At 46.1% G+C, this 16,888-nt stretch overlaps 1 protein-coding gene across 1 annotated transcript in view; it reads left to right on the forward strand.

The window, feature by feature from the left end:
* Window positions 1-11,573, forward strand: part of TRIM77 (tripartite motif containing 77) — a 30,207-nt gene extending 18,634 nt beyond the window's left edge. Inside the window, exon 6 of the mRNA XM_056114570.1 lies at window positions 11,080-11,573. Within this exon, the coding sequence (XP_055970545.1) occupies window positions 11,080-11,573 (494 nt within the window). The remainder of the gene's footprint in view (window positions 1-11,079) is intronic.
* The last annotated feature ends 5,315 nt before the right edge of the window (window positions 11,574-16,888 follow it).

The raw sequence follows: 16,888 nt of genomic DNA on the forward strand, positions 1-16,888 counted from the left end.
TTATCTGAATAATACATTTAAATAATGTATTTTAAAATGCAATATTAAATAAACATAAAATTATATTAATAAGCAATCACAAAACAAACTGATTACATGACTTGCTATGTATTGAACTACTTAGACATGTGGAACCAGAGGTTGGCCTGGCAGAGGAAGGAGAAGCAGGCTAGGAAAGAAAGAAGTGCATTCTTATATATTTATAAATTCTAAGGCTAGAAATTCTGGGATAAAAATATTTTAAGAATCCTTTTAAATCAAGACACATTTGGGTTTTCAGTTTATTTTACCTTTGCAATTTTTAGTGATAAGCTTCCATACCTTTAGGCAAAAGTCAATTATTTAAGAGTGATAAAAATAGTTTCCTATTTTAAATATAATTTGTGTCATATTACTATTTCAGTTGTTCTGTTTTTTGAAAGTTGACTTGCAAGTTAGGTGACAGCCTCAAGTAGTTAAGGACCATTTTGTTCTGAATGTTTTACACCCATTAACAGGCTCCAAGCTTTTTAATGAATAGATATAAAACAAAAGACTGAGGGGGCTGAAGCAATAGCACTGTGGGTAGGGCGTTTGCCTTGAACGCCGCCAACCTGGGTTCGATTCCCGGCATCCTATAGGGTTTCCTGAGTACTGCCAGGGGTAATTCCTTAGTACAGAGCCAGGAGTTACCCCAGTGAGTCACCGGGTGTGACCAAAAAAGCAAATATATATATATATATATATATATATATATATATATCACTTAATCACTTAATCCCCGTTATTCATCGATTTATTCGAGCGGGTGCCAGTAACGTCTCCATTCATCCCGGTTGCGTGCTAGCGTAGCCCAATGGTATCTGTTCGTTTTAGGAACATGTAGAGCCTCAAACCGATCATTTAGGGTCTTGACGAAGAAGTCTGACCATCTTATAGGTGGGCGTCCACGTGATCTTTTGATGTCTCGTGGAATCCAATCAGTAATGGCTCTAGTCCAGCGGTTGTCTGTAAACCTCATTACATGTCCAGCCCATCTGATTTTTGATGTCTTGGCAAATGAGACAGCGTCTCTGATTCTTGAGCGTTGACGAAGATCAGAACTCCGGATTCTATCTCTCATTTGAGTGAATCGTGATATTCCAAGCATAGTTCTTTCGATTCCTCTTTGAGAGACCCGAATAGTGTTCTCATCCTGTTTTCGTAGGGTCCAGGTCTCTGAGGCATATGTTAATGCAGGAAGAATAGTGGAATCAAAGAGATGTGCTCGTAGTTGGAGGTTCTTTGTCCTTTTAGTTATTTCTTCAATGCTCTTGAAGGCATTCCAAGCCGCTCTCTTCCTCCTGCGTAACTCAGGTGCCAGGTCATTCATCATGTTGATTTCTCGACCTAAGTATATATAACTGTTGCATTCGGAGATGGTGGTTCCGTTGAGAGCGAATGGAGCGTCAGGAACAAGGCTGTTTCTCATAAACATTGTCTTCGTAAGATTCAGCTGTAGTCCAACCTTTCCACACTCACGGTCAAAGTCCGCAAGCATTTGTGCCGCTTGGCTGATGTTTGGTGTTATTAGAACGATGTCATCAGCAAAGCGGAGGTGGTGTAGTTGCCGACCATCTATCTTCACTCCCATGTTTTCCCATTCTAGTCGTCGCATGATGTTCTCGAGGGTGGCACTGAAGAGTTTTGGTGAAATGGTATCACCCTGCCAAACCCCTCTCTTGATATGGATGATTACTTCTTTGTAGAATGGTGAGATCTTGGTAGTGAATCCGCAATAGAGCTCACGAAGGATCCTGATGTATTGAGTTTGTACGCCCTGATTGGCTAGGGCTTCCATGACCGCTTCCGTCTCAACAGAATCAAAGGCCTTCTTTAAATCAATGAACGTTAGACAGAGCGGCATCTTGAACTCCCGAGATACCTCAATGAGCTTGGTTATTGTGTGGATATGGTCGATGGTACTGAATCCTTTTCGGAATCCAGCTTGTTCACATGGTTGTCCTTCATCTAGTGTTCTGCTAATCCTATTCAGGATGACTCGAGTGAATAGTTTGTAGATGACAGACAATAGGCAGATTGGGCGATAGTTGCCAATGTCGTGGATGTCTCCTTTCTTGTATAGTAGTACAGTCTTGCTGGTTTTCCATTGGGATGGAACCTTGCATTCAGACAGGTAGCGTGTGAAGAGTCGAGCTAATGTATTGATGAGTACTGATGGTAAGTTCTTCAGGTGTTCAGGTCTGATCTTGTCTGGGCCAGGTGCTTTTTGTTTCTTTACCGACGAGATGGCATGTTGGATTTCGGAAGGGAGAACATTGGGAACGACATATCCATCATGTGGTATGTGGTATGTGGGCAAGTGGATGTGGCTATTAAAGAGATCTGAGTAGAATTCATGAATAATCTTCTCCATTGCCCTTCTGGAAGATGTGATAGATCCATCATGATGTCGGAGGGCAGTCATCTTGGTTTTGTAGTTGGTGAAGGACAGGCGGGCATTACGAATGTTTTTCCCAGCTTCTGCTGCATCTACCAGTACTGCTGCTCTCCTGTTTTTGAGGTCATCCTTGATGGCTTTTCTGCACTGTTTTGCCAGTTCGGACGTTTGCTTGTGGTTGCCTGAGGCATGTGCCACGCCACGTTGGCGAATAAGTTCAAGAGTGTTCGAAGAAAGACGGTTTTTTGTGGTTATCTCTCTCTTGGCATTCCTTGCACAATCATGGAGGTGCTGAATCATTCAATCGTATTCCTCATCAATGTTGTCAATGACGGCATCTTCCCATGTTGCTGCAACAGAGCCAAAGAGTTCCCAGTTGGTGGTTGTTCTGGGAGTCTTCTTCTTAAACCTTGCATTCTTTTCTCCTCGTTCTGTGAGGTAGAATTTTGCACGAAGAAGACGGTGGTCTGATCCCGTTTGGAATTTTGGGACAACAGCAACATCGGTTAGGCAAAACCGCCGATTGAATATGATGTGGTCTATTTCATTGTGGAACCGTCCATCGGGAGACTCCCATGTCCAACGTTTAGATTCAGCCTTTTGGAATTGTGAGTTACCATGGAAGGTTTTGGTTGACATGATGAACTCAGACAGTCTGTCACCTTGTTCGTTCCATTCCAGGCCATGGGTTCCGATGTGGAGTTCATCGACTGATCTTCTTGGTCCTATCTTGGCATTAAAATCACCGACAATGATCTTGTAGAAGGTGTGATCTTCTTTATAGAATTTCTCCAGCTCCATGTAGAATTTCTCAGTTTCTTTTTCACAATAACTGGATGTTGGTGCGTAGACAACAAAGATAGAAACTGCCGGTAGTGAGCCACATTTATTCAAGTGTAATCGTCCGATTCGGGTTGTTAGGCATTCAAATGAATCAATGCTTGTGACTAAGTTTGTGTTGACAAGGATACCGACACCACCGACGCCTCTTTTATCACATTTTCCAAGGAACAGTTCTTCTCCAGTGTCGAAAACAGCATGATGGGATTGATGTCTTCTCGTTTCAGTCAGACCAATGATGTCGTACTTGATCTTTCGTGCTTGTACCATAAGGTCTTCAATGGATGCAGCAGATGCCAGCGTACGAGCATTAAAAGTACAGACAATAATTTTTGTTTTTCTGCGTTTTGGCAGCCCATGTCTGCCTTGGTGTTTTATCAGCTTCTCCTTCCATATCCTTCTTGACTCTGCATAATCAGGGCTAGGGGAATGAGATCCATTTATTACTGGATTTGGCATATCAATTTGGTCTATTTGGCATAGATCACGGATAGCTTGCCAGGCTCTGCCGTGTGGGTTGGATATTTAAGGATATTTAAGGTATCCTAAAAATTATTAAATAAATAGTCGCGCGGCCGCGAATGCGGCCGCGCGCTCCCAGGAGCTTGTTGTGATAATCTTTGGATCCTGGCCTTTGTTGGGGTTACACGGCAGTTGGAGGGTGTAACTGTTTAGCTACTGACAGGTCCAGTCCCAAACCGTGCAGGCTTAGAGATCTCAGTCCCGGGTCCCACACACCTGGGTTCCTCTGCCAGTTCGGTTATGTCTGAGGCTTATCCAAGTGTGTGGAGAGTGGCTCCAGTAAGGCCTTGGTTGGGGCCTGGAAGTCTTCAGCTGTTGGGCCCTGGCGAGGATAGTCAGACACAGGGTAGGAGACTCTGTCTTGTGCTCTCCCGGGAGCTTCTTGTGATAATCTTTGGATCCTGGCCTTTGTTGGGGTTACACGGCAGTTGGAGGGTGTAACTGTTTAGCTACTGACAGGTCCAGTCCCAAACCGTGCAGGCTTAGAGATCTCAGTCCCGGGTCCCACACACCTGGGTTCCTCTGCCAGTTCGGTTATGTCTGAGGCTTATCCAAGTGTGTGGAGAGTGGCTCCAGTAAGGCCTTGGTTGGGGCCTGGAAGTCTTCAGCTGTTGGGCCCTGGCGAGGATAGTCAGACACAGGGTAGGAGACTCTGTCTTGTGCTCTCCCGGGAGCTTGTTGTGATAATCTTTGGATCCTGGCCTTTGTTGGGGTTACACGGCAGTTGGAGGGTGTAACTGTTTAGCTACTGACAGGTCCAGTCCCAAACCGTGCAGGCTTAGAGATCTCAGTCCCGGGTCCCACACACCTGGGTTCCTCTGCCAGTTCGGTTATGTCTGAGGCTTATCCAAGTGTGTGGAGAGTGGCTCCAGTAAGGCCTTGGTTGGGGCCTGGAAGTCTTCAGCTGTTGGGCCCTGGCGAGGATAGTCAGACACAGGGTAGGAGACTCTGTCTTGTGCTCTCCCGGGAGCTTGTTGTGATAATCTTTGGATCCTGGCCTTTGTTGGGGTTACACGGCAGTTGGAGGGTGTAACTGTTTAGCTACTGACAGGTCCAGTCCCAAACCGTGCAGGCTTAGAGATCTCAGTCCCGGGTCCCACACACCTGGGTTCCTCTGCCAGTTCGGTTATGTCTGAGGCTTATCCAAGTGTGTGGAGAGTGGCTCCAGTAAGGCCTTGGTTGGGGCCTGGAAGTCTTCAGCTGTTGGGCCCTGGCGAGGATAGTCAGACACAGGGTAGGAGACTCTGTCTTGTGCTCTCCCGGGAGCTTGTTGTGATAATCTTTGGATCCTGGCCTTTGTTGGGGTTACACGGCAGTTGGAGGGTGTAACTGTTTAGCTACTGACAGGTCCAGTCCCAAACCGTGCAGGCTTAGAGATCTCAGTCCCGGGTCCCACACACCTGGGTTCCTCTGCCAGTTCGGTTATGTCTGAGGCTTATCCAAGTGTGTGGAGAGTGGCTCCAGTAAGGCCTTGGTTGGGGCCTGGAAGTCTTCAGCTGTTGGGCCCTGGCGAGGATAGTCAGACACAGGGTAGGAGACTCTGTCTTGTGCTCTCCCGGGAGCTTGTTGTGATAATCTTTGGATCCTGGCCTTTGTTGGGGTTACACGGCAGTTGGAGGGTGTAACTGTTTAGCTACTGACAGGTCCAGTCCCAAACCGTGCAGGCTTAGAGATCTCAGTCCCGGGTCCCACACACCTGGGTTCCTCTGCCAGTTCGGTTATGTCTGAGGCTTATCCAAGTGTGTGGAGAGTGGCTCCAGTAAGGCCTTGGTTGGGGCCTGGAAGTCTTCAGCTGTTGGGCCCTGGCGAGGATAGTCAGACACAGGGTAGGAGACTCTGTCTTGTGCTCTCCCGGGAGCTTGTTGTGATAATCTTTGGATCCTGGCCTTTGTTGGGGTTACACGGCAGTTGGAGGGTGTAACTGTTTAGCTACTGACAGGTCCAGTCCCAAACCGTGCAGGCTTAGAGATCTCAGTCCCGGGTCCCACACACCTGGGTTCCTCTGCCAGTTCGGTTATGTCTGAGGCTTATCCAAGTGTGTGGAGAGTGGCTCCAGTAAGGCCTTGGTTGGGGCCTGGAAGTCTTCAGCTGTTGGGCCCTGGCGAGGATAGTCAGACACAGGGTAGGAGACTCTGTCTTGTGCTCTCCCGGGAGCTTGTTGTGATAATCTTTGGATCCTGGCCTTTGTTGGGGTTACACGGCAGTTGGAGGGTGTAACTGTTTAGCTACTGACAGGTCCAGTCCCAAACCGTGCAGGCTTAGAGATCTCAGTCCCGGGTCCCACACACCTGGGTTCCTCTGCCAGTTCGGTTATGTCTGAGGCTTATCCAAGTGTGTGGAGAGTGGCTCCAGTAAGGCCTTGGTTGGGGCCTGGAAGTCTTCAGCTGTTGGGCCCTGGCGAGGATAGTCAGACACAGGGTAGGAGACTCTGTCTTGTGCTCTCCCGGGAGCTTGTTGTGATAATCTTTGGATCCTGGCCTTTGTTGGGGTTACACGGCAGTTGGAGGGTGTAACTGTTTAGCTACTGACAGGTCCAGTCCCAAACCGTGCAGGCTTAGAGATCTCAGTCCCGGGTCCCACACACCTGGGTTCCTCTGCCAGTTCGGTTATGTCTGAGGCTTATCCAAGTGTGTGGAGAGTGGCTCCAGTAAGGCCTTGGTTGGGGCCTGGAAGTCTTCAGCTGTTGGGCCCTGGCGAGGATAGTCAGACACAGGGTAGGAGACTCTGTCTTGTGCTCTCCCGGGAGCTTGTTGTGATAATCTTTGGATCCTGGCCTTTGTTGGGGTTACACGGCAGTTGGAGGGTGTAACTGTTTAGCTACTGACAGGTCCAGTCCCAAACCGTGCAGGCTTAGAGATCTCAGTCCCGGGTCCCACACACCTGGGTTCCTCTGCCAGTTCGGTTATGTCTGAGGCTTATCCAAGTGTGTGGAGAGTGGCTCCAGTAAGGCCTTGGTTGGGGCCTGGAAGTCTTCAGCTGTTGGGCCCTGGCGAGGATAGTCAGACACAGGGTAGGAGACTCTGTCTTGTGCTCTCCCGGGAGCTTGTTGTGATAATCTTTGGATCCTGGCCTTTGTTGGGGTTACACGGCAGTTGGAGGGTGTAACTGTTTAGCTACTGACAGGTCCAGTCCCAAACCGTGCAGGCTTAGAGATCTCAGTCCCGGGTCCCACACACCTGGGTTCCTCTGCCAGTTCGGTTATGTCTGAGGCTTATCCAAGTGTGTGGAGAGTGGCTCCAGTAAGGCCTTGGTTGGGGCCTGGAAGTCTTCAGCTGTTGGGCCCTGGCGAGGATAGTCAGACACAGGGTAGGAGACTCTGTCTTGTGCTCTCCCGGGAGCTTGTTGTGATAATCTTTGGATCCTGGCCTTTGTTGGGGTTACACGGCAGTTGGAGGGTGTAACTGTTTAGCTACTGACAGGTCCAGTCCCAAACCGTGCAGGCTTAGAGATCTCAGTCCCGGGTCCCACACACCTGGGTTCCTCTGCCAGTTCGGTTATGTCTGAGGCTTATCCAAGTGTGTGGAGAGTGGCTCCAGTAAGGCCTTGGTTGGGGCCTGGAAGTCTTCAGCTGTTGGGCCCTGGCGAGGATAGTCAGACACAGGGTAGGAGACTCTGTCTTGTGCTCTCCCGGGAGCTTGTTGTGATAATCTTTGGATCCTGGCCTTTGTTGGGGTTACACGGCAGTTGGAGGGTGTAACTGTTTAGCTACTGACAGGTCCAGTCCCAAACCGTGCAGGCTTAGAGATCTCAGTCCCGGGTCCCACACACCTGGGTTCCTCTGCCAGTTCGGTTATGTCTGAGGCTTATCCAAGTGTGTGGAGAGTGGCTCCAGTAAGGCCTTGGTTGGGGCCTGGAAGTCTTCAGCTGTTGGGCCCTGGCGAGGATAGTCAGACACAGGGTAGGAGACTCTGTCTTGTGCTCTCCCGGGAGCTTGTTGTGATAATCTTTGGATCCTGGCCTTTGTTGGGGTTACACGGCAGTTGGAGGGTGTAACTGTTTAGCTACTGACAGGTCCAGTCCCAAACCGTGCAGGCTTAGAGATCTCAGTCCCGGGTCCCACACACCTGGGTTCCTCTGCCAGTTCGGTTATGTCTGAGGCTTATCCAAGTGTGTGGAGAGTGGCTCCAGTAAGGCCTTGGTTGGGGCCTGGAAGTCTTCAGCTGTTGGGCCCTGGCGAGGATAGTCAGACACAGGGTAGGAGACTCTGTCTTGTGCTCTCCCGGGAGCTTGTTGTGATAATCTTTGGATCCTGGCCTTTGTTGGGGTTACACGGCAGTTGGAGGGTGTAACTGTTTAGCTACTGACAGGTCCAGTCCCAAACCGTGCAGGCTTAGAGATCTCAGTCCCGGGTCCCACACACCTGGGTTCCTCTGCCAGTTCGGTTATGTCTGAGGCTTATCCAAGTGTGTGGAGAGTGGCTCCAGTAAGGCCTTGGTTGGGGCCTGGAAGTCTTCAGCTGTTGGGCCCTGGCGAGGATAGTCAGACACAGGGTAGGAGACTCTGTCTTGTGCTCTCCCGGGAGCTTGTTGTGATAATCTTTGGATCCTGGCCTTTGTTGGGGTTACACGGCAGTTGGAGGGTGTAACTGTTTAGCTACTGACAGGTCCAGTCCCAAACCGTGCAGGCTTAGAGATCTCAGTCCCGGGTCCCACACACCTGGGTTCCTCTGCCAGTTCGGTTATGTCTGAGGCTTATCCAAGTGTGTGGAGAGTGGCTCCAGTAAGGCCTTGGTTGGGGCCTGGAAGTCTTCAGCTGTTGGGCCCTGGCGAGGATAGTCAGACACAGGGTAGGAGACTCTGTCTTGTGCTCTCCCGGGAGCTTGTTGTGATAATCTTTGGATCCTGGCCTTTGTTGGGGCTACACGGCAGTTGGAGGGTGTAACTGTTTAGCTACTGACAGGTCCAGTCCCAAACCGTGCAGGCTTAGAGATCTCAGTCCCGGGTCCCACACACCTGGGTTCCTCTGCCAGTTCGGTTATGTCTGAGGCTTATCCAAGTGTGTGGAGAGTGGCTCCAGTAAGGCCTTGGTTGGGGCCTGGAAGTCTTCAGCTGTTGGGCCCTGGCGAGGATAGTCAGACACAGGGTAGGAGACTCTGTCTTGTGCTCTCCCGGGAGCTTGTTGTGATAATCTTTGGATCCTGGCCTTTGTTGGGGTTACACGGCAGTTGGAGGGTGTAACTGTTTAGCTACTGACAGGTCCAGTCCCAAACCGTGCAGGCTTAGAGATCTCAGTCCCGGGTCCCACACACCTGGGTTCCTCTGCCAGTTCGGTTATGTCTGAGGCTTATCCAAGTGTGTGGAGAGTGGCTCCAGTAAGGCCTTGGTTGGGGCCTGGAAGTCTTCAGCTGTTGGGCCCTGGCGAGGATAGTCAGACACAGGGTAGGAGACTCTGTCTTGTGCTCTCCCGGGAGCTTGTTGTGATAATCTTTGGATCCTGGCCTTTGTTGGGGCTACACGGCAGTTGGAGGGTGTAACTGTTTAGCTACTGACAGGTCCAGTCCCAAACCGTGCAGGCTTAGAGATCTCAGTCCCGGGTCCCACACACCTGGGTTCCTCTGCCAGTTCGGTTATGTCTGAGGCTTATCCAAGTGTGTGGAGAGTGGCTCCAGTAAGGCCTTGGTTGGGGCCTGGAAGTCTTCAGCTGTTGGGCCCTGGCGAGGATAGTCAGACACAGGGTAGGAGACTCTGTCTTGTGCTCTCCCGGGAGCTTGTTGTGATAATCTTTGGATCCTGGCCTTTGTTGGGGTTACACGGCAGTTGGAGGGTGTAACTGTTTAGCTACTGACAGGTCCAGTCCCAAACCGTGCAGGCTTAGAGATCTCAGTCCCGGGTCCCACACACCTGGGTTCCTCTGCCAGTTCGGTTATGTCTGAGGCTTATCCAAGTGTGTGGAGAGTGGCTCCAGTAAGGCCTTGGTTGGGGCCTGGAAGTCTTCAGCTGTTGGGCCCTGGCGAGGATAGTCAGACACAGGGTAGGAGACTCTGTCTTGTGCTCTCCCGGGAGCTTGTTGTGATAATCTTTGGATCCTGGCCTTTGTTGGGGTTACACGGCAGTTGGAGGGTGTAACTGTTTAGCTACTGACAGGTCCAGTCCCAAACCGTGCAGGCTTAGAGATCTCAGTCCCGGGTCCCACACACCTGGGTTCCTCTGCCAGTTCGGTTATGTCTGAGGCTTATCCAAGTGTGTGGAGAGTGGCTCCAGTAAGGCCTTGGTTGGGGCCTGGAAGTCTTCAGCTGTTGGGCCCTGGCGAGGATAGTCAGACACAGGGTAGGAGACTCTGTCTTGTGCTCTCCCGGGAGCTTGTTGTGATAATCTTTGGATCCTGGCCTTTGTTGGGGCTACACGGCAGTTGGAGGGTGTAACTGTTTAGCTACTGACAGGTCCAGTCCCAAACCGTGCAGGCTTAGAGATCTCAGTCCCGGGTCCCACACACCTGGGTTCCTCTGCCAGTTCGGTTATGTCTGAGGCTTATCCAAGTGTGTGGAGAGTGGCTCCAGTAAGGCCTTGGTTGGGGCCTGGAAGTCTTCAGCTGTTGGGCCCTGGCGAGGATAGTCAGACACAGGGTAGGAGACTCTGTCTTGTGCTCTCCCGGGAGCTTGTTGTGATAATCTTTGGATCCTGGCCTTTGTTGGGGCTACACGGCAGTTGGAGGGTGTAACTGTTTAGCTACTGACAGGTCCAGTCCCAAACCGTGCAGGCTTAGAGATCTCAGTCCCGGGTCCCACACACCTGGGTTCCTCTGCCAGTTCGGTTATGTCTGAGGCTTATCCAAGTGTGTGGAGAGTGGCTCCAGTAAGGCCTTGGTTGGGGCCTGGAAGTCTTCAGCTGTTGGGCCCTGGCGAGGATAGTCAGACACAGGGTAGGAGACTCTGCCTTGTGCTCTCCCGGGAGCTTGTTTATATATATATATTTAAATAAAACAAGAGACTGATATCCTGCATTTTCTATATTATAATCTTTTCTTCCTCTAGCTGTATTGTTAAATATTACTTGTTCTAAAGATAGACAAGAAGCCCTTGCTGATATGTCCAAGTTTCCTGTTGCCCCAATCTATAAACTCACTGGTGATAAGATGTTATGGTAGCAGCTAGGACTGTCTCACTCATAAAAGCTAATTGTATTGTGCACAACAATTTTATGAGCAACTAATAAATGGTTGGTGCCTTAATATTGACAATGGTAGAAGTAGAGAACCGTTTTGTTTCAGAAGTTTGGTAGTTAAACATTAGCCAGAATACTTTGGCATTGCCCTTTAGAACTATTAAACTTTGCTTTCATTGTCTTATTTTTTTCCTGCAGTGTATATTACCCTGGACCCTATTATAAACAATTATCGTGTGCCTCTATTAGAAGAGCTTAGACAATTGCAATACAACCTTAACCATCAAGACACGCCCGACAATCTAGACAGTTTAAGGTATATTCATTCGTGGGGAACTCATAGCTTCCTCTCTGGCAAGCATTACTGGGAGGTGAATGTGAGGAACTATTGTAATTGGATTGTAGGGGTTTGTTCAGAATCCTGGAAAGAGAGGGATGATATGGGACTGAATTCTAAGGATGTCTTTCTACTTCTGAGTGTCAAAGTGAATAATAATTGCAGTCTGTTCTCTACCTCCCCACTATTACCTCAGTATATTCAAAGGCCAGATGGCTTGGTGGGGATCTTCCTAGATTATGATTTTGGTGTTATAAGCTTTGTTAATGTGGCTAAGTGTTCACTCATTTGTAATTTCCTCCCAGGCTTCTTCTCCTTTCCTCTTAGACCTTTTATTTGCTATAGTTCCATGTAATCAAGATTCTCGAGGCTATCCAAGGTGCTGGAAGGTCTAAGACAGCCCTTATTTTGATGACATGATGATGAATGTGGAGAATGAGTGTTACCTCATTGTTTTTAACTTCACTGACTGCCTAAACTATATTTGTAGCACAGTTTTTAGAGTGGTGATAATATTATAGTCATATTTTAAATTTTATTTCAATAAAAGTAGTCTGTTCTCATATATAACATTGTTGTTTTGGTTTGGGGGTCATACATGAAGTTGCTTAAAAGCTACTCCCAACTCGGGCTTCCTCCTGCTATGCTTGAAGAAACATGTTGGCCAGAAGCTGGCTTTCTGCATGCATGGCAAGGCATACACTCTACCTCATTGAGATATCTCTTTTACCCTTATTTTACAAGATTTTTTCTTCTGCTGTCTGAGCTTTCTAGAGGTGAAAGATTCTATGGGTAAAGAAATCCATACATGTATAAATTAATGAAACAAATCAAAGAGGAAAAATTATTAAAACAGACTAAAGAACTGACAAAAGTACTATAAGGTATAACAGTAAGTGGTACAGAAAGTATAAGAAATAGTATAAAGAAGTAAATTCTTTTGTTCAGATTTTTGGCTCTGAGAGTCCTTTCAACTAACAGGAAAATAGTTTGTTGCAGATTTGACTTCAGTGTTACTGTGAGTAGTTATAAATAAATAGAATATTCTAGTAATTGATACATATTTTCTAAGAATACATATTTTCTTAAAGAAATACTTTCACCTATGCATTTTTGAGGAAAATAAGCCACACTTTTTCAAACTTACAAAGTATAATACCGCTAACAGATTGTACTGTATATATTTTATAATTTTTTATTTTATTGAATCAGATTGTACTATTAAATGTTAGCTCTTAGAAGTTTGTAGGCACTTTTTCTCTTCTCTTATCTTAATTCCTTGTAGAAAATATTCCTTATTAATTCCTTGTATAAGATGTTGTTACAGGTTAAACCTGCTGTGTTTATATTTTGTTAAATGGTTGATTATTCAGAGTTGTAGAGTTTGAGATGTCACATGACTTCAGTTGAAAATGTGATTGCATGCTTCAGGAAGTTCAAAATTTATTTCAGTTATGCTTTGAGGAAGGGGTTGGGCTTGGGGATGGAAACATCCAAAATATGGTGGTGGGAAGGTGTAAGGGTGGTGGAATTGGTGTTGAAATATGAAATGTAATCAAATATTGTGAATTACTTTATAAAAATAAAATTTTAAAAAACCCACATATCACATTTGTTTTGCAATGGGTTCCCTGCGATACTCCAAAGACAAAGGCCAGAGTAACTCCAGTAAACCAAGCTATCTGGGAAGCAGAATGGGATCTATGGACAGTGGTTAAACCTCATGCGTGAGCTACAGTGCCCCCTTCTGGAAGACAAGAGAGGCTCTAACACTGATCAGGGCTAGGATAAGACACAAAAGGCTTCAGAATTTTGCCACAAGAGAGAGTCATAAATATGGAATAAGTATTCCTATACATAGGAGAATAAAGCAAGGCACAAAGTAAAAGTACAACAAAAAGTACTCGTCAGTCAAATTTGAAAGTACTATTTCAAATTTGAAAATAGGCTGTTCTGCAAGGAAAGTGAAATACTGGGTCAGATGAGCCCACAGACTTACTCCACACACACTGTGCCTCATAAAGGTGTGAATAGGTTCTCAGAGGAAGGCCCTCCAGACAATGCAGGGAGCCTGGGGCTGCACAGGAAGCTTGTGAAAAGGCTGTATCACTGTCATCCCATTGTTCATTGATTTACTCGAGCAGGCGCCAGTAACGTCTCCATTAGTTCCAGCCCTGAGATTTTAGCAGCCTCTCCTTACTTGTCTTTCCCAATGAAACTGCCATATTGGAGGCTCTTTCAGGGTCAGGGGAAAGAGACCCATTATTTTTACTTGTTGTTACTGTTTTTGGAATATCAAATATGCCGAGGTAGCTTGCCAGGTTGTGCCGTGTGGGCAGGATACTCTCAGTAGCTTGCCAGGCTCTCCGAGAGGAAATATATATATATATATATATATATATATTGTTTCCTATCACAATACATTCCCAGTTTTTCCAGAATTATTGTAAATTTTGTTTGACTTCTAGGAACCTTATAAAAGTTTCCATATGACTTCCGAATATTGATCCATCTTTTAGCAAAAGATGAATATTTGAGCCTGCTTAGCTGGCACTCAACATTCAGAAACTTACTCATATCCCATGAACCATCTGTTAAGATGCAACATTTATATTTTGTTCCTCTTTTAATTTCATCCAATCAATAACTTTTTTTTTTACCTGAGGGAAAATATTAGCCCTGTCCACCTGATCCTGAGTAATTCCAGTGAGACTGATGCAGAAATCTGAAATCTGTGTGTGTTCATTTCTGGCCTCACATACTGTTGAAATGTATCTTTAATCTCTAAGGTATAGGTATTCAGTAAAATGACAGGAAATTCAATGATTTAAGGGTGGAGCGATAACACAGCGGGTAGGGCATTTGCCTTGCACACGGCCAACCTGGGTTTGATTCCTCCAGCCCTCTTGGAGAGCCTGGCAAGCTACCAAGAGTATCCTGCCCACACACCAGAGCCTGGCAAGCTCCCCATGGCATATTCAATATGCAAAAACAGTAACAAGTCTCACAAGGGAGACGTTACTGGTGCCCACTTGAGCAAATCGATGAACAACATAAGGACAGTGCTACAGTGCTACAGATTTGTTGCCTACTGTCTGAACCCCATCAATATGGTGTGGTAATTATGGAAAATGGGTAGGGAGTGTCATATGAGGTAGTTTTCATACTGGTGCTGTATAAGCCATCAAGGTAGTTCACCGAATTAAAAGCATTTTTGTTTACATTACCCCATTACCCTGATGTAGGCTTAATAACAGACATATCTTTCACTACTTACCAGTAATTCAATACATCTAATGGAGCTCATTGTAAACTAGCAAGTAAAGAAAACAGTACGTGCCAGGCAAATGTGACCAAGTCCCTGATTCAGGTGACCCCCAGGTAATCTGATGAGTCAAGATTCAAATTGGTTACAATTTTAATATATTATGTGCAAAAATCCCTTACAGTGTACAAGGTCACGTTCTGGAGCTGCCTCAGTGCTGCAGAGGCCATGAGCTGGACATAATTTTAGAACCCCACTCCTGGGACACATATTCCAGAACTTCTGTAGGCAAAGAAAACTTAGGCCTCAGGCCTGGGCCTTCATCATTCCAATTTTTACAGGAGAAAGATAAAAACTAATGTCATGGAATATCATGAATCCTAAAACACCATTTTACAGATTTTTTTAAAATGCTGATTTATCAATTATAAATCATGATGAACATTTTTAACCTCAATTTGTGTTTCATTTTAACACCAAATCCTGGATTTTTTGCTTTTTGGGTCACACCCGGCCATGCTCAGGGGTTACTCCTGGCTTTGCACTCAGGAATCACTCCTGGCACTGCTCGGGGGACCATATGGGATGTTCCACCACTGCATGACCTCAAACATCATCAGATATATCCCTGGAGGCCCCATAGTACCACCAAGTATGTCCCTGCTGGTGCCTGGCAGTCCTGGATATCTGCTGGACTTATCCTGGTAGCCCTCAGCACTGTGTCACCTCCCCCTAGCCATTCAGTTGGAGAAGGGCTGCCAGAAGTGCCCAAACGCCATTAGCAATTCTTGAGAGACATCCCCAAGCATAAATAGATTTTTTTTTAAGTCAAGGACCTTAATTCCATAACTAATGATGTTGAGGCTGATAGCTTTTATAGGCTGATAGCTTTTCTAGTATCTTCCCTGTGCTAGGAAAGGCTCCAAGCATGCCTCATGCATAAATCTTTGTAACAATCTAATAGGGTAACTAGGGGTATTATTTCAGCTGTGTAGATAAGGAATTCAAAGCAGAGCATGGTTAAATAAACAGAGCATGGTTAAATAAACAATAAAAAGAGTGAGGAAGAGGATTATAAAATCTAGGCCTGTTGCTCCCAAGTACAAGTATTATTTATCCTGACTTCATTTTCCTTTTCACATTTGATAGCAATGTTCCACCTCCCTTTCCTCCCAACAGGGTTTCACCAAATACCTAGTAAGATGCTTAGGTTATCATTTTTCATATTACTCTGCATTCTATTAGAAAAACCTAAGCTAATTAGCCATTTCAACTCAAAAGTAAAAACTTTTGAAATGATAATAGAATTTTTATTGACCAGAATTAAAATTATATATGCAAAATTATCCTATTTATAAAGTCCCAACATATCAAGCATCTTCACTTTTTCTTTAAATTGTTTAAACAATTTTGGGGTTAATTCAATTTGCTTAAACAAATCTGAATTTTCTAATTATTTTGTTTATAATGATTGCTTTATTCTGGTTTTAAATTGGCTTTTAAGAATTTTTAAACTTGGCTGGAGAGATAATTCTGTGAGTCGGGGGCTTAGTTTGCACACAGACGACCCAAATTTGATTCCTGGCATCCCACATGGTCCTCCAAGTCCACTAGGTATGATTTCTGAGTGCAGAGCCAGGAGTAACCCCTGAGTAAAGCAGGGTGTTACCCCAAAACAAACACAAAATAATTTTGAAACCATTATCCTTTAGGATAGAAGAAAATAATTTTAATGTACATGCACATATATGTACATAATATTGATTACAGTTTAAGTATCATCATTTTCTATGTGCCTTGTAATGTAGAAATAAAAGGAAAATATCATATCTCACCCCAGTTTCTATATCTTTCTCTACCACAGAAGGTGAGTTCACATGCGTGCTTATTTCCACGATTTTTTTTAACCACAGCAGGGTCTAGCAATGTATTAATGAAATTAATGCTTCTACCCCATAGAAGCATTAATTTCTGGGTGTAATCCCTGGGTCACTGGAGATTGGTGGAAGCAGGCAGGGCAGGGTAGGGTGGTGCTTCTGGGTTTAATCCCTGGGTCACCAGAGATTGGTGGGAGCAGGCAGAGGATCTTTGTTCTTGGGTCCCATTGAACCTGGAGTCCAAGGTCGCAGAGTTCCACTTACCTGGTTCTGTGGGGCTTCACTCGTATGTGAGTCTCAGCCCGAGCGTCTGGAAAGTGGCCTGAGCGTGGCGGCGACTGGGTAGTGGAGGTAGTGTTACCCTACCAGTACCAGATAAATAACTCATTGCACTGCCTCCAATACCCAGCCACCGCCACACTCCAGGATGCTTTCCAGAATCTTGGGCTGAGACTCATGCATGAGTGAAGCCCCAAAGAATCAGGTAAGTGGAACTCTGTGACCTTGGACTCCAGGATCAATGGGACC

The sequence above is a fragment of the Sorex fumeus genome, unplaced genomic scaffold (assembly GCF_029834395.1).
Source record: "Sorex fumeus unplaced genomic scaffold, SorFum_2.1 ptg000026l, whole genome shotgun sequence".
NCBI classification, from domain to species: Eukaryota; Metazoa; Chordata; class Mammalia; order Eulipotyphla; family Soricidae; genus Sorex; species Sorex fumeus.